Here is a 23,476-nt window from a genome sequence, read left to right as displayed (position 1 = left end):
GTTTTGGTCTAATCGCGCGTCGTTGATATGCAGTTCCTGTTTATATTTCCTGCCAATTCTCGTTAAACGGAGTACAGTCGCTGCACACATACGTCAGATTATCCTGTAAAGCCAGAAGACTCCTGTTGCGACGTTTAGTAGTGTTTAGATGACAGCATTGCGTTCAGAATTACCCCGAATAAGCGCCTCTTACTCTGCAGACGGTCTAGGTTTATGATGGCCACAAAGTTTGGGAAATTAACTTCAGCATATCGTAGTATCTAGATCATAGATCACATCTCCTATACTTCGTTTAACAAGAACTGACTGGAAGTATAAACAACTATTGTAGCGTTCTATTTATCGAATCCCTTCGATGTCCTAGAACGCTTATCACGCGACAAATTAATATTGCGCGACTAGTTGTAATAATAAGGATCCAGAGTGTGTAGTCAAAAGAGAGCGTTTATTTACAGAAAAGTATAGAATAGTTATAACGGAGACGTTGAACTTTCTGCTGTAAGTCCTGTCTCGTCGTGTTCAGTCCGGAGTTTTGTCTAGTTCAGTTCTGATTGGGTAAAATAGATGTTGGTGGTGGAAAGGTAAATAGTTTTAATTGGACAGAGGGTGTGACATAAGGACCTTTGGCTAAGGAGTAGGAAACTGTCAAGGAGCCGATTTTTGATGGTCGATGACGTGATTTATAAGTGGTGTCCGTCCGTCGCTTGTTGGGTCTGTCACAAGTGGGTCCCATCTGTCGAGTCTGGTACTTGTAAAAATTCCTAAACTTCCGCCTTTACCTTTACAACTTAATCCGCTAGAACGGCGGTGAGGCACATCTATCCTCCGGAATTGCAGTCGCAATATAAAATATATTGTAAACCGCTAGGTCTGTTAAAAGTGTAAGCCTTAGAATAAAAGTCATGATATAAACACGCTCTCACGGACGGAACAACTATGTTAGATTGAACGCATGATCAGAACTTGAATACCTGTATCTGACCCCTGCACATAAGGAAAGTAGCAGAACTCGTATACAGGACATACTTCATAATTCGTCCTTGAACATCGATGTTTGGCTGTAATCATCTGAAGCCATAGCATTGATCATGTGAACGTTTTGTTTATATTTTCTGCCTTTTTTCGCTGAACGGAGCATAGGTGACAAGACCGCGTAAGCTAACCTAACTCTGACTAGAGAGAGGGCAGCAACTAGGAATAAAAGGATTGCGATAGAAAATTATTGGAACCTGACTGTATATCGTCAATAGGTCGTCCTCAATTGGCGACGGTTAATGACGAACCAAATTTCTTGAGGAACGTTGTGTTTATAGTGGACTGTATTTTATGTAGTAGTTCCGGATAACTCTTCTGAACTCTTCGAATGTTATTGACTGACTGACTGGTACTGACTCTCTCGGTGGTTATATAATCCTGGTCTCTCTGCTGATTGGTTGCTATGATGTTGGGGGTGTATGTTAACTTCAGCGTCCTTCGGTGGTGGTGGTTGTTTAAACAATCTAGATAATTGTGCTTGTCTTCTTGAAGGGTGATATATAGTTGTTTGTTGCGGATTACCTAAGTGGTGGCTTAGATGCTAAAGAAATCAAAGGACGCTGACAGTAAGGATATAAACAACCTTCTACTTGGGACATTGCAGTCCTAGGGCCTCATCAATGGTACTTGAGAACTTTCGGAGCCTTCACACGGTCTATTCTAAACAAAGGGCCGAACGAAATACCAGGACGACATTGCAAGGCTTAACACTGACTGTTGTCTAAACGATAGTTCGTATGACTTTCAGTTAAACGAGTTCTATGATCTGTAATTAGGTATACAGTAGTGCCCCACTTTAGCGTTCAGAGTCTGGACCTAATCCGGACACTTATGCGAGCAAAGTAGCTTCCTCGAATTCGGTGGAAGGAAGGAGAAGGGATGCGTTTCATCCCGGGCCTGCTAGCGGACTCATCAGTAAGGCTACCCTAGCAGGCCCTGCCTTAGACACTGGGATACTATTGGAAGATCGGGAAGTTTTATATACTAACAGGTATACTAATTCCTAGTACAGGAATTAGAGGTTTTCCGAGGACTTGCTAGAAAGTCCTCGAAATCGGAATCCACCTAGCGTGGATCCATCACCGTTCCATCACCTTCTCTGGAGGGTGAGAATGATGGTCTCTACAGTGTCATAAAAATCTCATTTCGTCTCACAACGTATCTCTGTCACCTATTTTTCTTTGTCATTTGATTGTCAATGATATATCATTTATCAATACAATATTTCCCTTCTATTAATAAAATAATAAGAATTCATATGTTCTGCCGTTATGATTGTGTTATAGAAGATGATTTTGGTACGCTATCATCAACCAAATCTGCATTGTTTTACCTAGTTCTCTTCTAATGAGTACACTTGCAGAGTTGATGTTCGAAGCTTTCGGTGATAGAGAGTAGATTTTAATAGCTAATGTACCTTTCCACAGCTTCTGAAAAGTAATCTGTTACGGTACGTCGTACTTTGGAAATCAAACATCAATCTATCCTAATGCAGACGGTTCCTCTGACAGAATAAAACGCGTGAGGATTTTCACTGTCAAATTCATGGGACATTGACGAATCATAAATTGATTTTAAAAAGGAGAACAGAGAACGTAGAATTTAGTAACAAATTTTCAAATATTTCTGATTTTTTAATTCGTATTTTAGAAATTTTAGATTATTATATTACATTGTAATATAACACAATACAATTTTATATTTTATTATATTATTATTATTATATTTAAAATACTAGCCTTTTAATTTTATTTCTTTGTTTATTTGTGTTATACTAATATTCTATTTGATATTATATATTATTATTCCTTATAATTTTATATTATATTATAAATTATATTAGGTCGTATTACACTGTCCAACAAATTTTAACTTCTTTTCTAATCTGCAATATCTATTAAGTCACTCTTTTTGAGTTTACTTTCGTGAGCAAGAATTTCGTAATCGAAATTACTCTGTTAATCTTAATTTCTGAAAAATGCACGTTTTTCTAAAAACGCATGATTTTCTACTAAAATGAATTATTATATAAAAAGTAGGAACGGTAGGAGGAACCCTGTTGTCTTACAAGTTAGGCTAAAGTATCCAGAGTTTACTAATGTCTATAATTATAATTATTTGTGCTTCTGAATAACTATAATTGGTCATCAAAGCCTCCGGGTGTACCCATATTCTTGCATTTTTGTAAAAAATTTTTTATCTGACACGTATAGTGTAGACTTTTCTGAAGCAGAAACCATTCAGAAATAATATTAGGGTAATCTTCCATCTTGACAAGACAGTAAAATATAATATATATCGATAACCTGTAAGGCAGCTTATTTAGTTTTGTCAGAGCTGTAGTCATAGTAGTACTCGACACCAAAATCATCGTCCAATAGATCTCATTTTAAATATATATATATACATATCACATATATGCGTTCTCATGCACTCATTCGCACTAATTGTAAAATTATAAGAAATTTCTCTGGATCACTTGTCATTTGAAACAGGTTCGTATTTCGATACATAAATACGAATGGCTTTGTAATTTAAAGTAATTAAAAAATAAACTCCTACCTAATCTTGATGATGAATATAAATCTTCCAACGTCTGAACACGGCGCCTTAAGTAGGGCCATGATGCAAATGAGTTAATTTTTGTGTAATATAATACTTCATTTTAGCCAGAAATACAGGGGAAATAAAAATATTTTGACATACATGTATGTTTCATGGAAATTTATCCTAAGAACGTGCGAATGTAGTTATGGTTTGTAAAGAATGTACAAATTATAAAATTTATTATTAACAGCAAATTGTGCACGACGAAAATTTATAATAAAAGTGAAAAAATTAATAAATTATTGGCTATTATTTGAACTTATAACATACTTATGTCGAAAGGAACCTGTAATTTGCAAAAACTGTATAAATTATTATACTAATTATTAATTACAAATTAATATTGTTAATAACAAATTGTTCACAACGTAAATTTATAATGAAAGAGGAAAAATTAATAAATTATTGATTATTACTTGAATTTATAACGTACTTATTACAAAAATTTATCAATTACTATACTTATTGTTAATAACAAATTGTTCACAACGTAAATTTTTAATAAAAGTGAAAAAATTAACAAACTATTGGCTATTAAAGCAGAAAAATAATAATTAATGGAATCGGTGAAGTTCGGAAGTTTCCGTTGATTTTCGGTCGATCGCGAGCTATATAAAGGGCGTCCTGTCGGTATAGGAGTCATTTGTCGGTTTGACTTCAAAAGTGTAACATCAATATTTTCGTCGTACGCGGGGAGAGGGGTGGGGGGATCTAAAGTGAGGTTAGAGTTGGCCACACCAAGCATAACATCCGATCTCTTAAACAATTTAATAATTTCTTTTTGTTTTCAAGTATCAATCATTTTTTTCTCTCTTTTTTTGTTTTCAGGCGTTAATTATTTTCTGCTTTTTCAGGTTTTAATTATTCCTTCCTTTTTCAGATTTTATTTTTTCGTTTCTATTTATCTTTATTTCGGAATTCGAATATTAAGTGTAATATTATAAGTAATTACAAGATAAATTCCTAGGCTAATTGTAATTTTCATGTTCGCGTTATCTGTACAAAGGTAAGCTACCTAATTTGGTGCGAATATATGTATTTCGTATTTTCCCTCGCTTATTCCTTTCGTTTACCAAATAGAACATAATTGTTCTCGCGATAATCGCGATCGTTCTTAAGCACCGACTAGCCTGCTCGACGTACTCTCGTGTACTCGACAATTCCATGCTTCGTAAGTTATCCAAACGACTCGTTCCGATATTCATTCCGGCCACTGCTACCTTCGTCACGCATCGATTCTAGGATGGTCGCCGGGTTGGTGGCTCATCTAGAATCAATACGAGAGTTTGCGGCCCTAGTCGTCCTGTGTACCATCGCGTACGCGCCGGGGTAATGGTCCTGTAGCCGTCGAGACTGTATATGGGCCTGCGGTTAGTCACCAGGGATGATTCCCGGGTTTCTACTCCTTGAGGTTTGGGCCTACGTGACACGGGCCTCGCTAGGGGGCCACGGGTTGATTTTGGGTGTTTCGTCGGTTCGTTGACCACCTTCGTTCGCGAATAAGTCATGGTGGGGTCTGTGGTGGTTGGGTGGGCTAGGTCCAAGTGGAAGAGTGCCGAGGAATGAAGTTGTCTTGTAAACGAGAATACGTCGCGTAGGTTAGTCGGTTTTTCGAATAATCGCCAACTCGTTCGGACGCATCGCGATTTTAACTTGGTTCTTCTTTGCTCGCATTTTTCATACATGATTCCCCAATTTTGTGGGAACTTGGAAACATTAGAGTCCGTTGAAATGAAATATATCAGCGTTGCGACTCTAGAGTAATAAGTTTCAGTATACCGAATCGAATTTCATTTTGTAAGACACGAAATTTAATTAAGTGTCAGTAGCTTCGCTTTAACTTCTTTCGTTCCAAGTTAGATTAGGGTATCTTTGATACAGATGGCGCCAGTAGGCTTGCGTCACTGTGGCGCATGCCCGAGTTTCGATGCGTAGCCATTTCCACGTGATGAGAACTGGTAATTGGTATTGTTTTCCAAAGAATAAATTTTGGGAAACGATACCAAGCAAAGAGTTACGTTCCAATCTTAAAATATTTTATATCTATTGTAAATTTTCAAAGCTCCTTTTATCAATTATTTTTGTCAATTTTTTGAAAGTTTATAACAGAATTTTCTTCTCTTTTTTCTATTTTTTTTTGAGTTGACTGTTGTATGTTATCGCCATTGCACTTGGTACTTGGATTACGCGTAGTTACGGCACTGCTGGGGCTACAGAATCGAGCAATGGCTCGTGGCGGTAAAATCCCGTATACGCGTTACAATCGAATATTTTCAAATGAAAACGGTTGTATTTCGACAATTTTATTCCATGGTTTCCTCTTCAGAAAAACCTACAGAATACAATACTGTGTAGCAAATTCGTATCAAATAAAGAACTTTTTGCAAAAAGGGAAGGTTATGCGTAGAAAACCCTCTTTGGAAACTTATTTTTAAACTTTGATGACCTATTATAGTTGTTCAGAAGCAGAAATAATTATAATTATGAACACTGATAAACTCGGGATACTCTCACCCAACTTGTAAGATCAGAATGAGTCTCTTAACCTTCTCACTTTTCATGTAATACTCTATTTTTGCCAAATATCACGCCTTTTTAGAGAAATTCACGATTTTCGAAAATTGAGGATTCGATTACGGATTCATTTTCAGGAAAGTAAACTCTACAGGAAATATCCAATGGATATTACAAATTAAAATTCTTATTGAACAGTATTATCATTACAAACATAAAAGGATGAGAGACACTGTTGTATAGAATGGTCCATGCAGCATAATTCAAATATATTTCTGTTTTGTGAATAATTAGAACACAAGAAAAAGTTGAACTGTTTAAACAAATCTATTTCCTCATGAATTCTTTCACACAAGTATAACAGATATTATACGGAATGCAATGATATACAATCTTTATAATATTGTGTTGGCAACTAAATGATTGTGGATTTCAAGTAAAAAGGAAAATACTAAATTTTTGCTTAAGAATATAACTTTGTTCAATTAGGTATTGTCCATTTTTTTCGATGACCTTTTGCCATCTTTCAGGCAATGTCATAATTCCATGTCCATGAAACGTTTGATTTTTTCCAGCAGAAAACTGATTTAAGTGTGATTTTACATCATCAGAGTTATTAAAAATTGTACCATTTATGGAGTTCTGCATGGAACGAAATAAATGGCAATCTGAAAGCACAAGGTCAGGGCTATATGGTGGATGTGACAGCACATCCCAACCTAGCTCCAATAATTTTTGGCGAGTTAACAAAGATGTATGGAGCTTTGCATTATCATTCTGGAAAACAACACCCTTACGATTTGCCAATTCTGGTCGCTTTTCTTGAACTACATCGCTCAGTTTGGCGAGTTGTTGAACGTACACGTTTGAATTAACCGTTTGGTTCCTTGGTAAAAGTTCAAAGTGCACTTAGAACCAAACACTTTAAGACCTGAAGGCAATTTCCCATTCGCACCTTGTCAAAAATTATATTAGCTCATGTTGTCATGCCAATTCGTGACGATGAATTTTTGAAGATCATTAAGAATAGCCAAAATTAACGTTGGTTGACCACCCTTATCGTTAATCAATAAACTATTACTATATGTATAAAGCTACTCTGATTTTCACCTGGATCTATAGGACGCAACTATGTGCTTGTGCTAACCAGTCAAACATTGACATAATCGAACGTGTACAAAACAAGGTACTCGGAACAATAACTTGTGCACCGTGGTACATCAACAACGAAGCATTACATAATCACCTAAATATTAATCACGTTCGTGATTACGTGAAACATTATGCGAATTTTCATAACAGATGACGACATCCAAATAGCATAGCAAAATAACTGCTCGAAGAAGGGAACGATATTAGAAGGCTTTGTTACGCGGTGCATATGGAGTATCCCGCCTTGGCATCGCTAAATGAGCCGTGAGGTCGGTATTTCTAAGGTTTATAACACGATCGGAAAGTCAGACTATTTTAGAGTTGGGCTCTAGGTATATTGGGGGGCAATGAAACTAATATTCTTTCAAATCTTCATTTCGCCTACGCTCAATAACCAAAGGACGTGTTATAAACCTCGGTAATTCTGAAGGGTCATCCCGAAGTCCCGCTCAGGGTAACAAACCACCGACGAACCGGACCTGGACGAACACCGTAACCCTTGGGAAAAACCCATGATCTCACGCCCCCTCAAGTGTCATCCCACCCTTGCAGGAGAAGGCGCACCAAGGGCGCATAGAAGGGGTGATCACGACACTTAGGATGCCGTTGATTGGGAAATTAACATTTTTCTAAACAACCAATCAGCGCGCATCCTCGACATGCCAAGGCGAAGAACTGACTAGCGGAAAAGGGTCAGTGAGTCAAACCACAACTTCCAAACAGTCAAATTCCAACTTTCAAACAGACACAGTCCAGTCTTCAAAGAGTCTAGTTCGAACTCGCAAACGATCACAGTAAAACCTTCTACTTCATCGCGACTCCGGGAAAGGGGGTAAGGAAGTAGCAGATTAACATTCGGGCTACCAAACAATAACAGCTCTAGACCGTAATACGTCTAGAGCAGCCCACGCGTTCATAAGAAGGAAATAACTTCGAGACAATACGTGACGCGTGGGAACAGGCTTAAAAGAAACAAATTGAACGATTTAGCAAGAAATTCATAGACATCAATAGTACCAGAGTTAAAGAAACTGAAGGTTTGCTTCTCACATGTTTATATTCGTTATTAATTGAACATAATTGTTAATAGATTTTTATAAGCCTGTTATAATTATATGGAAATGGAAAAAGAAAAATTAAGGTTACTCGGTCTAACGCCATTTTGTTTTGGATTTGTAACAGAGACGTAACCTACTTATAGTCAAACAGAGTGCTTATTTATAAGAATAATTTCAGTATTTATTAAAATTATTGAAATATATAAAATACAATTTAAAAAATTTTTAATTTATTAAATATGTAAAATGTTATGATTTTATTGTAATTGTTTATAAGAATAAGCAATTCAGATGTTCCAGAATGGCAAGTGTATGGTTTAAAATCACGTACCTACCAGATATCATACAGTTTCACTCCTTGCACTACGATTTAATTACGAAAAATTATACTTCGAATTGGTATTTAATTATAGTTAAACACTAATATTATTATAGTCATACCTATTCTATCTACGTCAAAATTAGACAAAAATTTCAGAAATTCTTCGAATTTTGTGCACGTCAGAACGTGTGAAATATAATTATGATTGCACGATTAGCACAGCCTATAATCATGAGATTTACTATGAAAAATTCGAGACGAGTTGGACTCCTCATTATAGTGCAAGTAATTAAGGGTAGTAAGTAACCAACATTTGCTTTGGGTTAGAGATTCGGCCATTTTTATGAGCGTCAGGACACCTACTATATTTCTGAAAAATGGGACACATACTATTAGTGGACTGTTCAGAAACCTTCTAGCATTTCTTTAAAAATTTGTTGTAGATTTATTAAGTGACAGTATCAATATTATATACGTAGTGTCATAGGTTTGAGAACTCTAAACAGAAAGAGCTATAAAAGGGAAAGCGAGTAAAAATGAGTGGGCAAGACGAAAATAAAACCTATCGGAGAAACATTCGTTAACGAATAATCGATGGATGGGTGTGCAATATTTTCGAATGGAATGAGGTAGTTTTAACACTGGATGTACCAATTTAGTCTGAATAATTATAGTTTGTCCAACGAGACGAGATACCGAATGCGACGACTGCAAGTGATCAGATTAGAGCCGATTTCACGGTACTTAATAATTTAGTCCCCGTTGTAGGGATTTTATAATAGAATTATGAGATGAAGGGGGTCCAAGAATTGGGTCCTGGGTCCTGGTTCCTGAAGCTCAGGAAAATAGACCAATAGCTGCAGACCACTTAACTCTTTGGGGCACGGTGGGATTAAAAGTGTCCCTCCTTTTTGATGCACCGTAATGCATAGTGGGGCATTTTTAGTCCCACCTCGAAATATTGCAATAGCTGTATGCACATAGGTTTATATTTCGTCTTATTTACGTAAAGCAGTTGATAATACCCTCGACGAATGTTATAAATGTATTCGCCTGTGTTTGCAACATTCAGCATGCCAGTACAGGTTCATCGATTGTTGCAAGCGGAAGGTTTATTGCGACAATCTTTTTTCCTGGTTTTATGTTTTTACATTATGCGATTCCTTTATTAGCAAAAATATACCAATTTTGTTCCGTTTAAAACGCAATAAAATTTCTATGCAACATGGGTCTATTTTATTATCTGAAATCCTGTGCCCCAAAGAGTTAACTGATCACGCAGACGATAATGTAAACATTGGTATCTCGTCTCTTTGGACCAACTATAGTCTTGGAATTTTCAGTTTGCAATTACCAAAAATGTACACCTGCCTTTAAAAAGAATTGGCGTTCACTCATATCGTGTTAGAATTGTAATCAATATATTTACTTATCTTCGTCGTACCGTTAAAATTACTATTATCTATGCTCACTGTGTTTAAGTACCTATTATAGATCAGTAGTTCTAATTAGAATGCATAAATACAAATGTAACTTTCATCTAACGGTATATAAAATTTATAAGAAAAAATAGCCAAAAGGTAATCGTTAGTAATGTTACCATTTTTATGTTACTGGAAGAGTTAATCGATTTGGCAAGCGAAAAAAGTAATAAATTTAAATTTTACTAAATTTTACTTAAATTCTGATAAGGCGGCACTAAAAAATTCACCGTTATCATTCGTGGCTTGCTAGTGCATTTGAGTTGCATTATTGCAACGATTTACATTAGAGTACGGAGTTAATCAAAGTGACCTCTGAAATAAATTATTTATTATTCGGTGGCCAAAAAATTTTTGTCGTTTAATGGTGTTAATCTTAATTATCAGGGAAAGTTATTATAAATATAAAAAGTTATGACTATATCAAGTGCTTTGACACTTAAATTTAAGATTTTTCAAAAAGTGGAGTTAATCGATTTGTGCAGTGAACTGCTCGTATATCACTGTTTAATTAACTGTATATTTTATTCAACTTTATTTAAGAACTACCTATATTTAGATACTCCATATGTATACAAGTTTTCCCTACCTTCAATAAGAACAAAGATGCACTCTGTATAATTTATGAGGTTTAATTAAGGAGTTGAGAAATCGTGATTCACTGCAACGTGTCGTTAATTATTGCAGTGAGAAACTGTACAAGCAAAGGTGTCTCGTGAAGAAAGGATTATGAGGAAGAGTATTAAACAGTATTAAACAGTATTAAATAATACTAAACAGTATTAAACAGTATTAAACAGCGTTAAACAATATTAAACAGTATCAAACAATATTCCTTACAAAGGAACCATGAAAACTTATATATCGTGAAAAGTAAAAAGGTAAATACGTTCAATGTGTACATGGTCCGAAATAGAAATTGTACACGTCTGTTATCTACAGATCTTCCATGGAGATGAAACGTGTGATATTTAGGTTAATGTATTCTTCTGGAACGGATTGACTCGTATCGGATGGGTATATGTCTTATGCATGAAGCACGCTCGTCTGCCCTACTATCATCTTCCAGTCTAGTTTTAGGGAATGAAGGAGCTAAAAATTAAAGTTCCACGGTTTGCTTGCTATTCGAACGAGGTCGTAACTGCGTCTGGGTTCAATCGAATTTGCATCGAAACTCTGATACGAATCCAATTTCCTTCCACAGCAATTCCAATGCTTAACCCCCTGTTAAATAGGTAAGTGCCAATTGGGTATACCTAATTATACAATCTCTGCTTCTTACTGCACAGAATCTCGAATGAAATCTGTTGTACGTTTCTCCTAATGGAGTACAATGGTGTAGGTAAGTATACATTAAAAGTAAATACGAAAATATTTACTTAATTTGTCATTACGAGCTATTTAGTTTTACCCGAACAAACGTGCAATGGAAATTTAAATGTCACATATTTAAGTAAAATATTTGTCAAAATTTTGATTATAATTTTATAATTATAATATATTATAATAATTTGGGATATCTAAAAATGCTATAAGAATTGTGTCAGATATATTTTAGCTATTATTTACTGAAGAACATATGATATAATTAGATGATTTATATAATTAGGGTGCCGAAAAATGTTTATTAAATAAGGGTTAATTTTAATGAAATTAATGTATGAAAGTGTTAGTAGTGGTTTTATTGTTGGTGTTATGTTATTTAATTTAATATTAAATATCAAATTACATTTTCTTACGCTTTATTTTGGTTACTATTTAGGTTACTATTTAGGTTAATTTAGGTTACTATTATGGACCAACCAGGTTGCCAAAAAATATTTACACGGTAATTTTAACAAAATTAATACATGTAAGTGTTAATACTGATTTTATTTTTAGTGTTATGTTTTTTTGATTTAATATTAAAAACAGGAAATTATGTTTATTTAGGTTTTCCATTAATTTAGGTTATTATTATGGACTAACTAGGCTGCCATAAATTTTTACACGGTAATTTTAACGAAATTAATATAGTAATATTTTTGTTGGTGTTATAGTTTTTGATTTAATATTAGAAATATCAAATTTCGAATTTTTACGTTTTGGGTTAGTTTAAATTACTATCATCGACTAACTAAGCTGCCAAAAAATATTTGCACAGTAATTGTAACGAAATTAGTATAGTGATTTTATTGTTAGTGTTATAGTTTTTCATTTAACATTAGAAATATCAAATTTCGTATTTTTACGTTTTGGGTTAGTTTAAATTACTATCATCGACTAACGAAACTGCCAAAAAATATTTGCACAGTAATTGTAACGAAATTAATATAGTAATTTTACTGTTGGTGTTTTATTTTTTTATTAAATATTAAAAATATAAAATTTCACATTTTTACGGTTTCGGTTAATTTAGGTTACTATTTTGGACTAGCCCGCGGTATCCAAACATTCTGTACCTATGCAACGTAAACAGGACCTGTAAACCTACGGGATCTATTCTAGGAGAGTAGAACCAGTAGTCCATGAGACCTAAGCTGTTTACTAACAAATATTTTCGCACAACCTTCATGTATATGAAAGCAGAAAAAATAATACCTACTCTGATCATAGTATATATGAAAAATCATAAAAGCATGACTTTTTACATTTTATTTCTGCATTTAATAAATTTATAAATCGTCCTCGCTCTATAATTATCCACATTATAGTAATCTGCAGATGGTGATTTTCACTGGTATAATTTTTTAAACCATAGTTCACTTGTCCCAATAAAATTCATATTTATAATTATTTTCAATGATGGAAGCACTTTGTGTGTGTCACACAATTCAAAATTCTGTCATCGAATAAGCTACACAAATATATTCATAATTTAATTCGTTTAATCGATTCAAATACTCAATTTATAGTGGGTATTACTTGGTAAATTAATTATTCAATATTCCACGTTGACATACGTCTATTGCCATAAGTAAATTATCTGATAGGTTCGCAATTCAAGTGGCTTCTAGTGATCGTATGACACTGGTTTGTTTAGGCACTGGTTACCCGAGGCACACTTACCCTAAATGGCTCCTGCTACCATTACCGCTACTCGTACCACGTTGATTCGCACAATTTTCCCAGTGAAAACTGGAATCAGTATAACTTAATCTAATGCGTCTGTCAGATCTGATCACTCTAACGAAATAGGATTGAAAATTTAGAAAACTCTTTATCCAACGATGAACAATGCAATTAGGATGAGAAGAGAGATACCTAGACGTGTGCATTTATGAAGATGGTACTTTTAATTTTACAAAAGGGTGTAAGTACTTTGGGTAATTGATTTAGTTGAAACTTTGCAGGCTTGTAAATTTAGTCATCTAGTTCAAGAAAATGTACCATTATAAGGGCAACTACTCCATAGTTTTTGAGATATTTATGTAGAATTGGAATAAGTATGGCCTTGAAAGACTGTCGGGAGTGTTTGAACTTAGAACAAAGGTGACCACGTGCAAGAGGATCGAATGGATGTGTATGACAGAGTGCGATAGACGATTGGAAGTTAGTTTATGACTGCGGCATGAGTTTGAAGTACCAGGTCCACCGAGGTTGCGAGGAAAGAGGCATGATTGGGAAGGAAAGCCTGAATGTGAAAAAAGGATAGAACGAATGGTTTAAATAAGGGTGCAAGGGTGCAGGCGAGTCAGAGTGTGTAAGAAGTCCAAGTCAGTCTAACAGTTCGGTCTAAGACAGTCCATCAGTCAGTCTAAGAATGTCCAAAGTCTAAGAGTTTTCAGTCAAAGACAGTGTGTCAAGTCTAAACTCAGTTTATAAGAGTCAGTTTAAGAAAGTTCAGAAGAGTGTACCCATAGCGAATCTCTTGTTTCATAGCCAGCTGCCGTCATTCTATTTATAAGCTTATTTTATTCTATTAACTCTTTGACTGCCACGCCGAAATCACATGCTTCCCTCAGAACGCCACGGGAGTGCACCGCTAGATGCAAGATTCGTTCTAATATGTTTTTGATGTCCTAATAAAAATTTTCAATTGTTCAATGGGGCACTTTGTGTTTCAAAGCATCTTCTAATTAGCGGTTATATTCAAAATGTCTAACTGCCAATTTTCATTCAACGTAATTCAATGTAGTTCGAGTAGGCCAATCAGTGCGTAAGAAGTCTAAGACAGTCCATCAGTCAGAGTGCGTTAGTCAGAGAGTGTGTCAGTCTTGAAGAGTCGAAGAGTGTCCAAAGTCTAAGACAGTGAAAGTCAGTGTGTCAGTCAGTGTGTAAGCCAGTATGTAAAAAGTCCAAGCCAGTCTAAGAAAGGTCAGAAGAGCGTGCCCATAGCGAATCTCTCTTGTGTCATAGCCGTCATTCTATTTATAAGTTTATTTTATTCTATTAAGAAGCCAACAATACTATCTTGAGTCAGTCCACCCAAAATCCGATCCTACATTTATGACTAACCACTTGCGGTGGCAAGAAATTCACAGACGCGTGTGCCAGAACGGTCCAGTGTTTCTGTAACAATTGCCTAACGACGTGTATACCACGTCGTTGGCGATTCTGTGACAAAAGCATTAAGACGTGCGTGACACGTCTTTCCAGCGCAAGTGGTTAAAGCTTTATTATTCTTAACTACAGATTTCTTCCGAATAGTTATCCTTTTATCTATATTATAGTTATATTATAGTTGCCACCAGCGTGGGAATTTTCGGATATCACCATTAGGTCACTTAGGCACTTGACAAATATTCGAAATAAATCTGTAATTAAGGCAATAATAAAACTCTAATCATAAATATCTCGAAAACTATCGAGTAGTCGAGTATTTTCTTGAACTGGATAACTAAATCTACAAATTTTCAAAGTTTCAACTAAATCTATGATTCCAAGGACTTGCACTCTTCTTGTTAGTGACAGAATATCTGACAAATATTTCATCTCGATTATTCAGCTTGGAATATTTTTTCTCTGAACTACTGTCAGCAATAAGTGCACCTATGATCCTTCTTATAAGCTCACTCATGCTATCGACCTTCATCTGTTTTGCTCTTATGAAAGAGTCTCCTGAAAAACCTAGCCTTTTACCCCTACGAATGCTCACTGCTATTCTATTGATTTCTTTTCTCATAATTTGCATGCATAATTTGGAAAATCTGTCTCCCGAGCAATCAATGCACAGGTTTGTACTTCATTTACATAAAATCGTTCGTGTTTTATAACACGAGATGAATCCAGTAATATTATTCAAAGTTTCATAAGAAATTAGAGACGTTCCTTTCATTATTATTCCTCGCAGAGTGTGCTGATACATACGACCAACAGTGTACAGTGAAACCCAAACGCTTTGAAGAAAGAAATACCGCAGAATAAAGCAACATAAATTTATCATAATTTCTATTAAACCATATTTTCATGATTTATTCGTTTCTCGACCGTGTCACCTAAATGCATTCTCGCAGACTGCAGGGAAAAAGAATTCCTTCGAAGGGACAATGGTGCGAGTACAGTGCTTCGCTTGGGGACAAAATTGCACAGTAGGGAAATAGATCTGGTTAAACCATTCAACTTTTTCGTCTCCATTTTTCCTTAAATCAAAGGGAGTGTATAACCTGCTTCAATTGCACAGACCATTGTAATATATTGTATTAATATTTTTTAAAAAATATTTAGATTATCGTTTTTAAAATTTATGTTTGCAAATAATTCAAAAGGGTTATTTCGCGAAATAAAATTTTCAAGCATGCAGATACTAAGAACTTTCGTATAAATAGAAATTCGTTCTCCTTTTGATCGTTCATACTTGACCCTTAGCATATCAAGGTGGAGACATACAAGGACTCAGATACATGTTTTCTTGATGCCTATCGACGACTGTTAAAAATACCATGTACCTCGTCACTAATTCCGGAAAATAGGGACAGAAAGAGGGAAGGACAAAGGTAAAATGATTTTTAGAAAAAAAATAGAGAAACCACTGTGAGTCCTGCAAGATTTTTATTTAGGGTATAGGTAATGAGTTGTTCTCATAGGATGACAAAATGGAGTAGTAAAGAATGTGCGAGTTGGAATTTAATTTTTAAATTTTCCATATCCAAATTTAAAATTTCATGAGATTCAAAAATTTTTAATTTTTAAATTTTTGGAAATCGAAGCGAAGAAAATCGAAGGGTAATTTTAATACTGGCAGCACAAAAGAGGATTATACAAAAGTGCGATGAAATAGGGAGAAAAAATCGTAAATGAATTTCCAAGTATTATAATTATTGAAAAAAGAATCTTGCTACAAAATTACTGTAAAAAGGAATCACGATAAGAATTTTAAAATTTTCCAAGATCCGTAGAATCATTTAAATCGGTAAAATTTCATTAGAAAAAAGGTACCATTGCTTTCTACTCTGTGTGTTAAAATAAAGAGTTATTCAAAAATCCAATTCAGGGATGTGAAAGTAAAAATTTCGCTCTTTAAAGTCAGCCTAGCTGTATTTCTGTACGATTCCTCTCAACTAAATTGCAGTCCCTCAAAGATCGACAATTTTCCAGTCCAAATTAATTCCTTAACTTTGTGAAAAAGTGTATAATATTTATCAAAAAATAATAATAATAAAACCATAAAAAGTTTAAAAGTCCCTGCTGTCAAGAAGTCAATTCTCACACCTTGGTATGTCAAGAGCTAAGAAACCAAAAGACCTAAACGAAGAATCATGTTCCAAATCCTAGCTACACGTCCATCTCGTGATTACCTGTCCTCTTCTATTCGAAACTTCTAATTATACGTCGAGATGCTATTAAGATCATGCTAATTTGTGGAAAATGAATCGAAGAAGTCTCGTTAATTATGCACATGCAAGAGAACAAAACGTGTGGAACAGAGAAATCCGTAGAACGCACCTGGCATCAGTTGGCTTGTACGTGACGTCGTACTTCTCAACTTGATCGACCTGGCTGGTGCTCCAAGAAACGCGGACAGACGTCGGATTCAGGAACATCACCGTTATATTTTCCGGAACACCAGGAATCCCTGTCACTGAGCCTGCAAAATCAAAGGAATTCACGAACATATTATGGATTCAGCATCGACAAATTATTAAGCTTCTAAGCAAACACATCTGTAGCGTTCTATTTATCGAATCCCTTCGATGTCCTACATCGCTTATCACGCGCCAAATTAATATTGCGTGACTAGTTGTAATAATAAGGATCCAGCGTGTGTAGTCAAAAGAGAGCGTTTATTTATAGAAAAGTATAGAATAGTTATAACGGATGGAGACGTTGAACGGAGTACCGTTTCGAACACGCGTTTATACGTGTAAGTAAGATGTTTCAAGGATCGGTGTCGAAGACGAACTGATTTCCCGAATTTGATCTATGTCGTGTCTCGTCGTGTCCTGTCCGGTGTTTTCTCCAGTTTAGTTCTGATTGGGCAAAATAAACGTTGGTGGTGGAAAAGTAAGGAGTTTTAATTGGACAGAGGGTGTGACGGAAGGACCTTTGGCTAAGCAGTAGGAAACTGTCAAGGAGCCGATTTTTGATGGTCAACGACGTGATTTATAAGTGGTGACCGTCCGTCGCTTGTTGGGTCTGTCACACGTGGGCCCCATCTGTCGAGTCTGGTACTTGTAAAAATTCCTAAACTTTCGCCTTTGCCTTTACAACTGAATCCGCTAGAACGGCGGTGAGGCACATCTATCCTCCGGAATTGCAGTCGCAATATAAAATATATTGTAAACCGCTAGATCTGTTAAAAGTGCAAGTCTTAGTCCAATCTGTCTGTAGTCTGGTAGTTGTAAATGTTGTCAATTTCCTGAACCATTGCATTTAGGTACAGGACTCAATCCACTGAGAGGGCAACGAGGCACGTCAAACCTTCGAAGTCGTAATACATTTAAAGTCGTAATACAAAATAATAAAATCGTTAGAATTATCCAAAATTAGAAATATACTACACATCTCTAATTGCTATATGCAAATATGCAAAATATGCTATATATTAAGAGTTATGCTATAAACATGGCCCCTGGGACAGAACAGCATAAGGCTGACTATTTCAGATCATGAAATGAGAATAACTTCTATCAAAGAAAATGGTGTTCCATTAGTTAAAAAATATTGGCTAAAACGGATGGTGCAAAATCACCTAGGCTAATCTCAGTTTTGAAGCCTGGTCAAACTTCTCTCTAGTCAGGGTGACGTATTCTCACGATGTGGACTTTGCCAGGCAGATATGTCGACGTGTCACGGCGTCACACCTGTCAGATATCGAGGGACGAACCTAGGTCGACGGTGACCTCAGTTTCAACTGTTCTATTTGGAAGGTCAGCGAGACGAGTCTGAAAAGAGAAACGAATGCACGTGTTCCATGCGTGGATCCAATCTGATAGTCTATCTTCTACTGTCACATGAATTTCTCACGAACGTCTGTTTAGCTTTACTCACTCATCTCGCTGACCGGGTTATGCATCTGCGAAACACATCCACGACCTTTCTATCATCGCTATAATTAAAATAAAGATACGAGGTACCAATGTTTTCATCAATGCCTGCGTGATCAGTTAACACTAAACCTAAAGCTAAATGGTTTAAAACACTGTTTACCAAATTTTTATTACAAATTCTTCGTTCAATGTTATGATTTTAATCACTCGTTGTTCAGGATTATTAAGTCACACGCGTTTTCCCATCTTGGGACAAACCCCAGACCCAGAAGACTCGTTAGGGTCTTCTGGTAGCTAGATCCTAATTGCTGTTTTATTTCAATTTCGATATTTCTATTTTCTCCAGCTTTCAATAAGCTTTACAAACTATTCTTTATTTTCCTCGGGTCACCGGACACGAGGCACTCTTTAGCCATTGATTTTAGAAAGCAGGCAACAGCACTTAGGATTTGGCTGACGATAGACCTGCAAAGGAAAGGACCAGGCCATGTGCGATGTCACGACTTTCGAAGCCATAAAGTAACGGTCACTTTAAGAAGGGTCACGAATGTGCTGGTGGCCCACCAGCAACCCCCTTTGAGGGAGAGGTTTCCTCCACCAGCGGACCTGGTCGAGGAAGACGTTCCTCCCTTCTTTGGGGCAACTGATTCGCGGACCGAGGGCCCACCCTCGGTCCTGTCAACCACTAATCGGAAAATCGATTTTCCCTTTAGCAATCCACAGTCGGTTCATCAGTATCCATTAGTCAGTTCATCAGTATCGTTTAAGACTTTCCTTCGTTAATGGATTTCCCCTTGACGCTACGTTGAAGAGTTTGAAGGAACGTTCAGAGTTCACACTGCACGTCTTCTTTCCAAGTCGGCCCTGGTCTGATCACGACCAGCAGATGGCGCAGCCGGTGCCTCCTTTCGTTGGATGGACTATAAGTGGCCATCAAAAACCTAAGCCGTCTGCAGATCTGCTTAGTATAGACGAGGAGACTCTTAAAGGTATGCTTACCCTTCCAAAGAATTGGAGGATACTTTGGGAGAAGAGTCTATTGTCAGCATAAGTCCTATTTTCGATTATCTATAGTCTGTTCTTTATTGTAATCTTATTCTGCAATAAAAATGAAGTTCGTGTAATAGCGATGGTACGTGCCTCTTATGAATATCATTGTTTATGATTTAATAGCTTACGCTGTTTCATCGTGGGACAGAACCCAGGCTTAGAAGACTAGCTACGATCTTCTAACAGTCAGATCTTAAATGCTGACTAATTTTTGCATTCCATACTTTCCATTTTATCCGTTTACTGCACATTTTGGCAAAACGTTCTTCATTTTCTCGAGTCACTGGGCACGAGGCACTTTTCAGTGCTTAATTTTAAAAAACCACACAACAGCACTTGGCATTTGGCTGATAATGGGCCTGTGCGAGTCAAGACCAGGCCATGTGCACTGGTTACGACTTTCGACGCCATAAATTAAAGGTAACATCGCCGAGGCACCTCTCACGAAGGGTCAACAACGCGTGGATGACACTCCAATAGCCTCACTCTGAAAGAGGGGTCTCATCCACCAGCAACCTTGCCATGGAAGACGTTCCTTCCTTCTTTGGGAGTGGCTGATTCATGGACCAAGAGCCCACTCTTGGTCTAACAAACTGGCCATCAGAAGAAAGTTTCTCTTTTGACAATTCGTAACCACTTTTTCACTGCAAGTCGAATGGAAAGATTGAAAAATCGATCGAAAGATTGGCAGTCGTTTCTCAATCTCAGAAACGAAGACATCGCTCCAAATAAACAGTCATTCGTTCATTTCAGGAGTGAACTTTCATTCAAACAAGTCTTTATTCACTTCAAGAGCGAAGACATTGCTCCAAACAGACCGTTAGTTGCGTTTCATTCAGTGAGAGAATCACGCTGCTCCTAAGTCAATCTCAGCGACTCGTCAACTAACTTAGTTACTAAATAATAATAACAACAAAGATTTGACACGTCTCCTTACAGTTTTCTAAATCAACTGTCCCACCGGCTAACCCAAAATTTACTCTGGTAAAGATTGTTAAATGATTCATTACTAGTCAATTCATACTAATTGCATACAAAACGTAAAATCGAAGTGTCTGGAAAACGAAGGCCCACTGTGAAGAAACCCATTAGGGTTTCTTGATACTATTGGGTTGGCAACTAAGTGATTGCGGATTTTGTCAATAGATGGCTTTTGCACATTCTTTTGTTTTGCCAGCGTGTTCAAGGCACCTAACTTATATTGTTTTCTCGTTGTTTGGACTTCCGCCTTTAATTTAGTTGAAAAATTGTATCGATTAGTTATTTAGTTTCGTTTTTATCCCAATTTAAAAATGGAAGGACAAGACGCGCATTTCGGACATATTTTATTGTTTTATTTCCGAAAAGGCAAGAACACATCGCAAGCACGCAAGAAGTTACGTGCCGTATATGGGAATGAAGCCTCGAAAGAAAGACAGTGTCAAAATTGGTTTGCCAAATTTCATTCTGGTGATTTTTCACTGAAAAATGCGCAACGATCTGGCCGTCCAGTTGAAGTTGATGAGACTCATATCAAGGCCATTATCGATTCAGATCGTCATAGCACGACACGTGAGATTGCAGAGAAGCTCAATGTGTCGCATACATGCATTCGAAAGAAATTAAAACGGCTTGGCTATGTCAAGAAACTCGATTTATGGATCCCTCATCAGCTTAAGGAAATTCATTTGACGCAACGCATTAGCATCTGCGATTCGCTCCTGAAACGCAACGAAATTGATCGATTTCTGAAACGACTGATAACTGGCGACGAAAAGTGGATAGTTTATAACAACGTTAATCGGAAAAGATCGTGGGTGATGCAAGATGAACCAGCCCAGACGACGCCAAAATCTGAGATTCACTAAAAAATTTTGTATTTTCCTTCTTATTTAAAATCCGCAATCACTTAGTTTCCAACCTAATAGATATGTACTACAACTTGTACCTACTACCATTCCAAAAGCGATATGCACGACCGTAAGGTTCCCTTGTAAGCGTTTGTGCGTAACTGTTTAACGATGAGTGATTATTCGCTACATATCCAACACGGACACAGTCTCCTCGAGGATTGTGTAGCACCAACAATTGGAACATCCGAACACAGAACTCTACCGTCCTGTTGGTATTTTCGATCGAATTATTTGCACCGGTTGGCTTCACAGACCAACAATCGTTGGTCTACATTGGTCCTCGATTCACGGATTAGGTCCGTAAACAATCGTGGTTTCGCAAATAAAATGGGGTTTCAACTTTGGATGTCTCAAGGGTGGTGGAGATCTTGGTATGTAGACTCTTCTTCGAAAGAGACCTTGGCAGATAGACTCTACTTCCAAAGACATCTCGGCAAATAGAATTCTCTTCCTCGGTTACAGTAGAGGTTTGGTTAACACAATTTCTGACATTAGCTATTTCCAAGTGAAGGGAAATTTTTGTGGATTGGATTTGACAATGAGGCTATTCATGACTTGGTTCTAGGTTTATACAGCGTGATTTAGAAATAAACCAAGCTGTATCAGCATATGAATCTAGGAATTAACCCTTTGCAGTCGAAAGGTGACTCTCAGTCACCGTTTGTTTTAATGCTATAACTTAAATAATGGATGATGATAAATATATTAAAAACATCGAAATAAAATTATTCTAGTCGTTCGTTTCTCACGCACATTCACGATTTTCTTCTTTAATTTTAGCATAAAGAGTATCAGTGAGCTTATAAAAATCTAAGAAGAGCTTCGAATTACATCTTCATAACGAAGAAATCTTCGAGTCCAAAGGGTTAAAATAAGTAAGAGGGTTATATTGATATACGTCCTGTATATTATATTACTTTTTCAATTATGTGTTGTATGTTCATTGAAAATATTCAAAGTATCTACTTTGTATCTACCTTCACATATGCTATTACATGCTTCACTAGTTCTTTACTGTACTCGATATTTACAAATTGTATTTGTCTCGTCAAATTTTTGCTTTTGAGAGGTGCACACGACATACACAAGCAATGTGCAAGATCTGCGAGAAAGGATACAAAATGAATTTGAAACTACTCGGGAAGCACTTAGCATTGTCCAGCAAGTGCGAAACTGGATGCAATAGCTCGTGTCGAATTTTTTCACATTATGACGCGAATTTCGAATAATTTTTCCAACCCTCCGAATCGCGATGAGTGACGTATCTATGATCTCCTTTCATACTATATTTTTCACTTATCTGAGTGTGTGGATGTAACTTCAGAAGTATTGACATTAGGAACGGGCGAGGTCTCGATCTACGTAAGATGGCTTCAAAAATATATCTCCAATCTAGAATTCCGATATTCTTAAAAAGCTCGAGGTCTTTGAACATCGAGAGAACTTGAATCACGATTTAGGGTTAGCTAGATGGAATTTCCTTTCAAATTATAGAACATTTATTTATTTAATATAGACAAAATAATCTCTTCGGTGTACAATAAGATAATTAGACAAAACAGTTGTCACAATGACAATAAAATTAATATTAATGAACAAAAATCACATAAACTTCATTAGACAAAAGCTCATTGTTAGATATCTGACGTTTGAGACCCCTATACGATGAGGATTCGTTCAGTGAATTATGGTACTTGTTTTGCTGCCATAATTAATCTATTTACGTCCTAGCCTTTATCATCATTGTCTGATGTCTAACCACGGTGGTAGAAATGTTTAGAAGGAAGAAAACTAATATTTGGGTATTTGAATAGTAATACTTGATTAGTTTTATAAAACTAAGATACTGTAGGGTGGCCAATACTGGTCTTGAGACACCGAAAATTGGCGAAAGAACAGGAACACAATAATACAAACTCAAAACTCGTAAACTGATTTAACTTAGGGAAAGAACACC

The 23,476-nt window shown here is 36.3% G+C and overlaps 1 protein-coding gene across 7 annotated transcripts in view; it reads right to left on the bottom strand.

Moving 5' to 3' along the window:
- Window positions 1-23,476, bottom strand: part of LOC108552350 (uncharacterized) — a 199,079-nt gene that overhangs the window by 122,063 nt on the left and 53,540 nt on the right. For 5 of the 7 annotated variants that reach the window (XR_001890547.1, XM_017906851.1, XM_017906854.1 and 2 more), the window contains exon 4: window positions 17,034-17,175. The exons of the other annotated variants lie outside the window; for them this stretch is intronic. Coding sequence is in view for 4 of the 5 variants with exons in the window: in XM_017906851.1 (XP_017762340.1) it covers window positions 17,034-17,175 (142 nt within the window). In the remaining variant the exon portion in view is untranslated. The remainder of the gene's footprint in view (window positions 1-17,033; window positions 17,176-23,476) is intronic. 7 annotated transcript variants of the gene reach the window in all.

This window comes from Eufriesea mexicana, unplaced genomic scaffold (assembly GCF_001483705.2).
Source record: "Eufriesea mexicana isolate 0111107269 unplaced genomic scaffold, ASM148370v2 scaffold6248, whole genome shotgun sequence".
NCBI classification, from domain to species: domain Eukaryota; kingdom Metazoa; phylum Arthropoda; class Insecta; order Hymenoptera; family Apidae; genus Eufriesea; species Eufriesea mexicana.
Note: the sequence above shows the minus strand (reverse complement) of the source record. Positions and strands in the feature narration are given on the sequence as shown.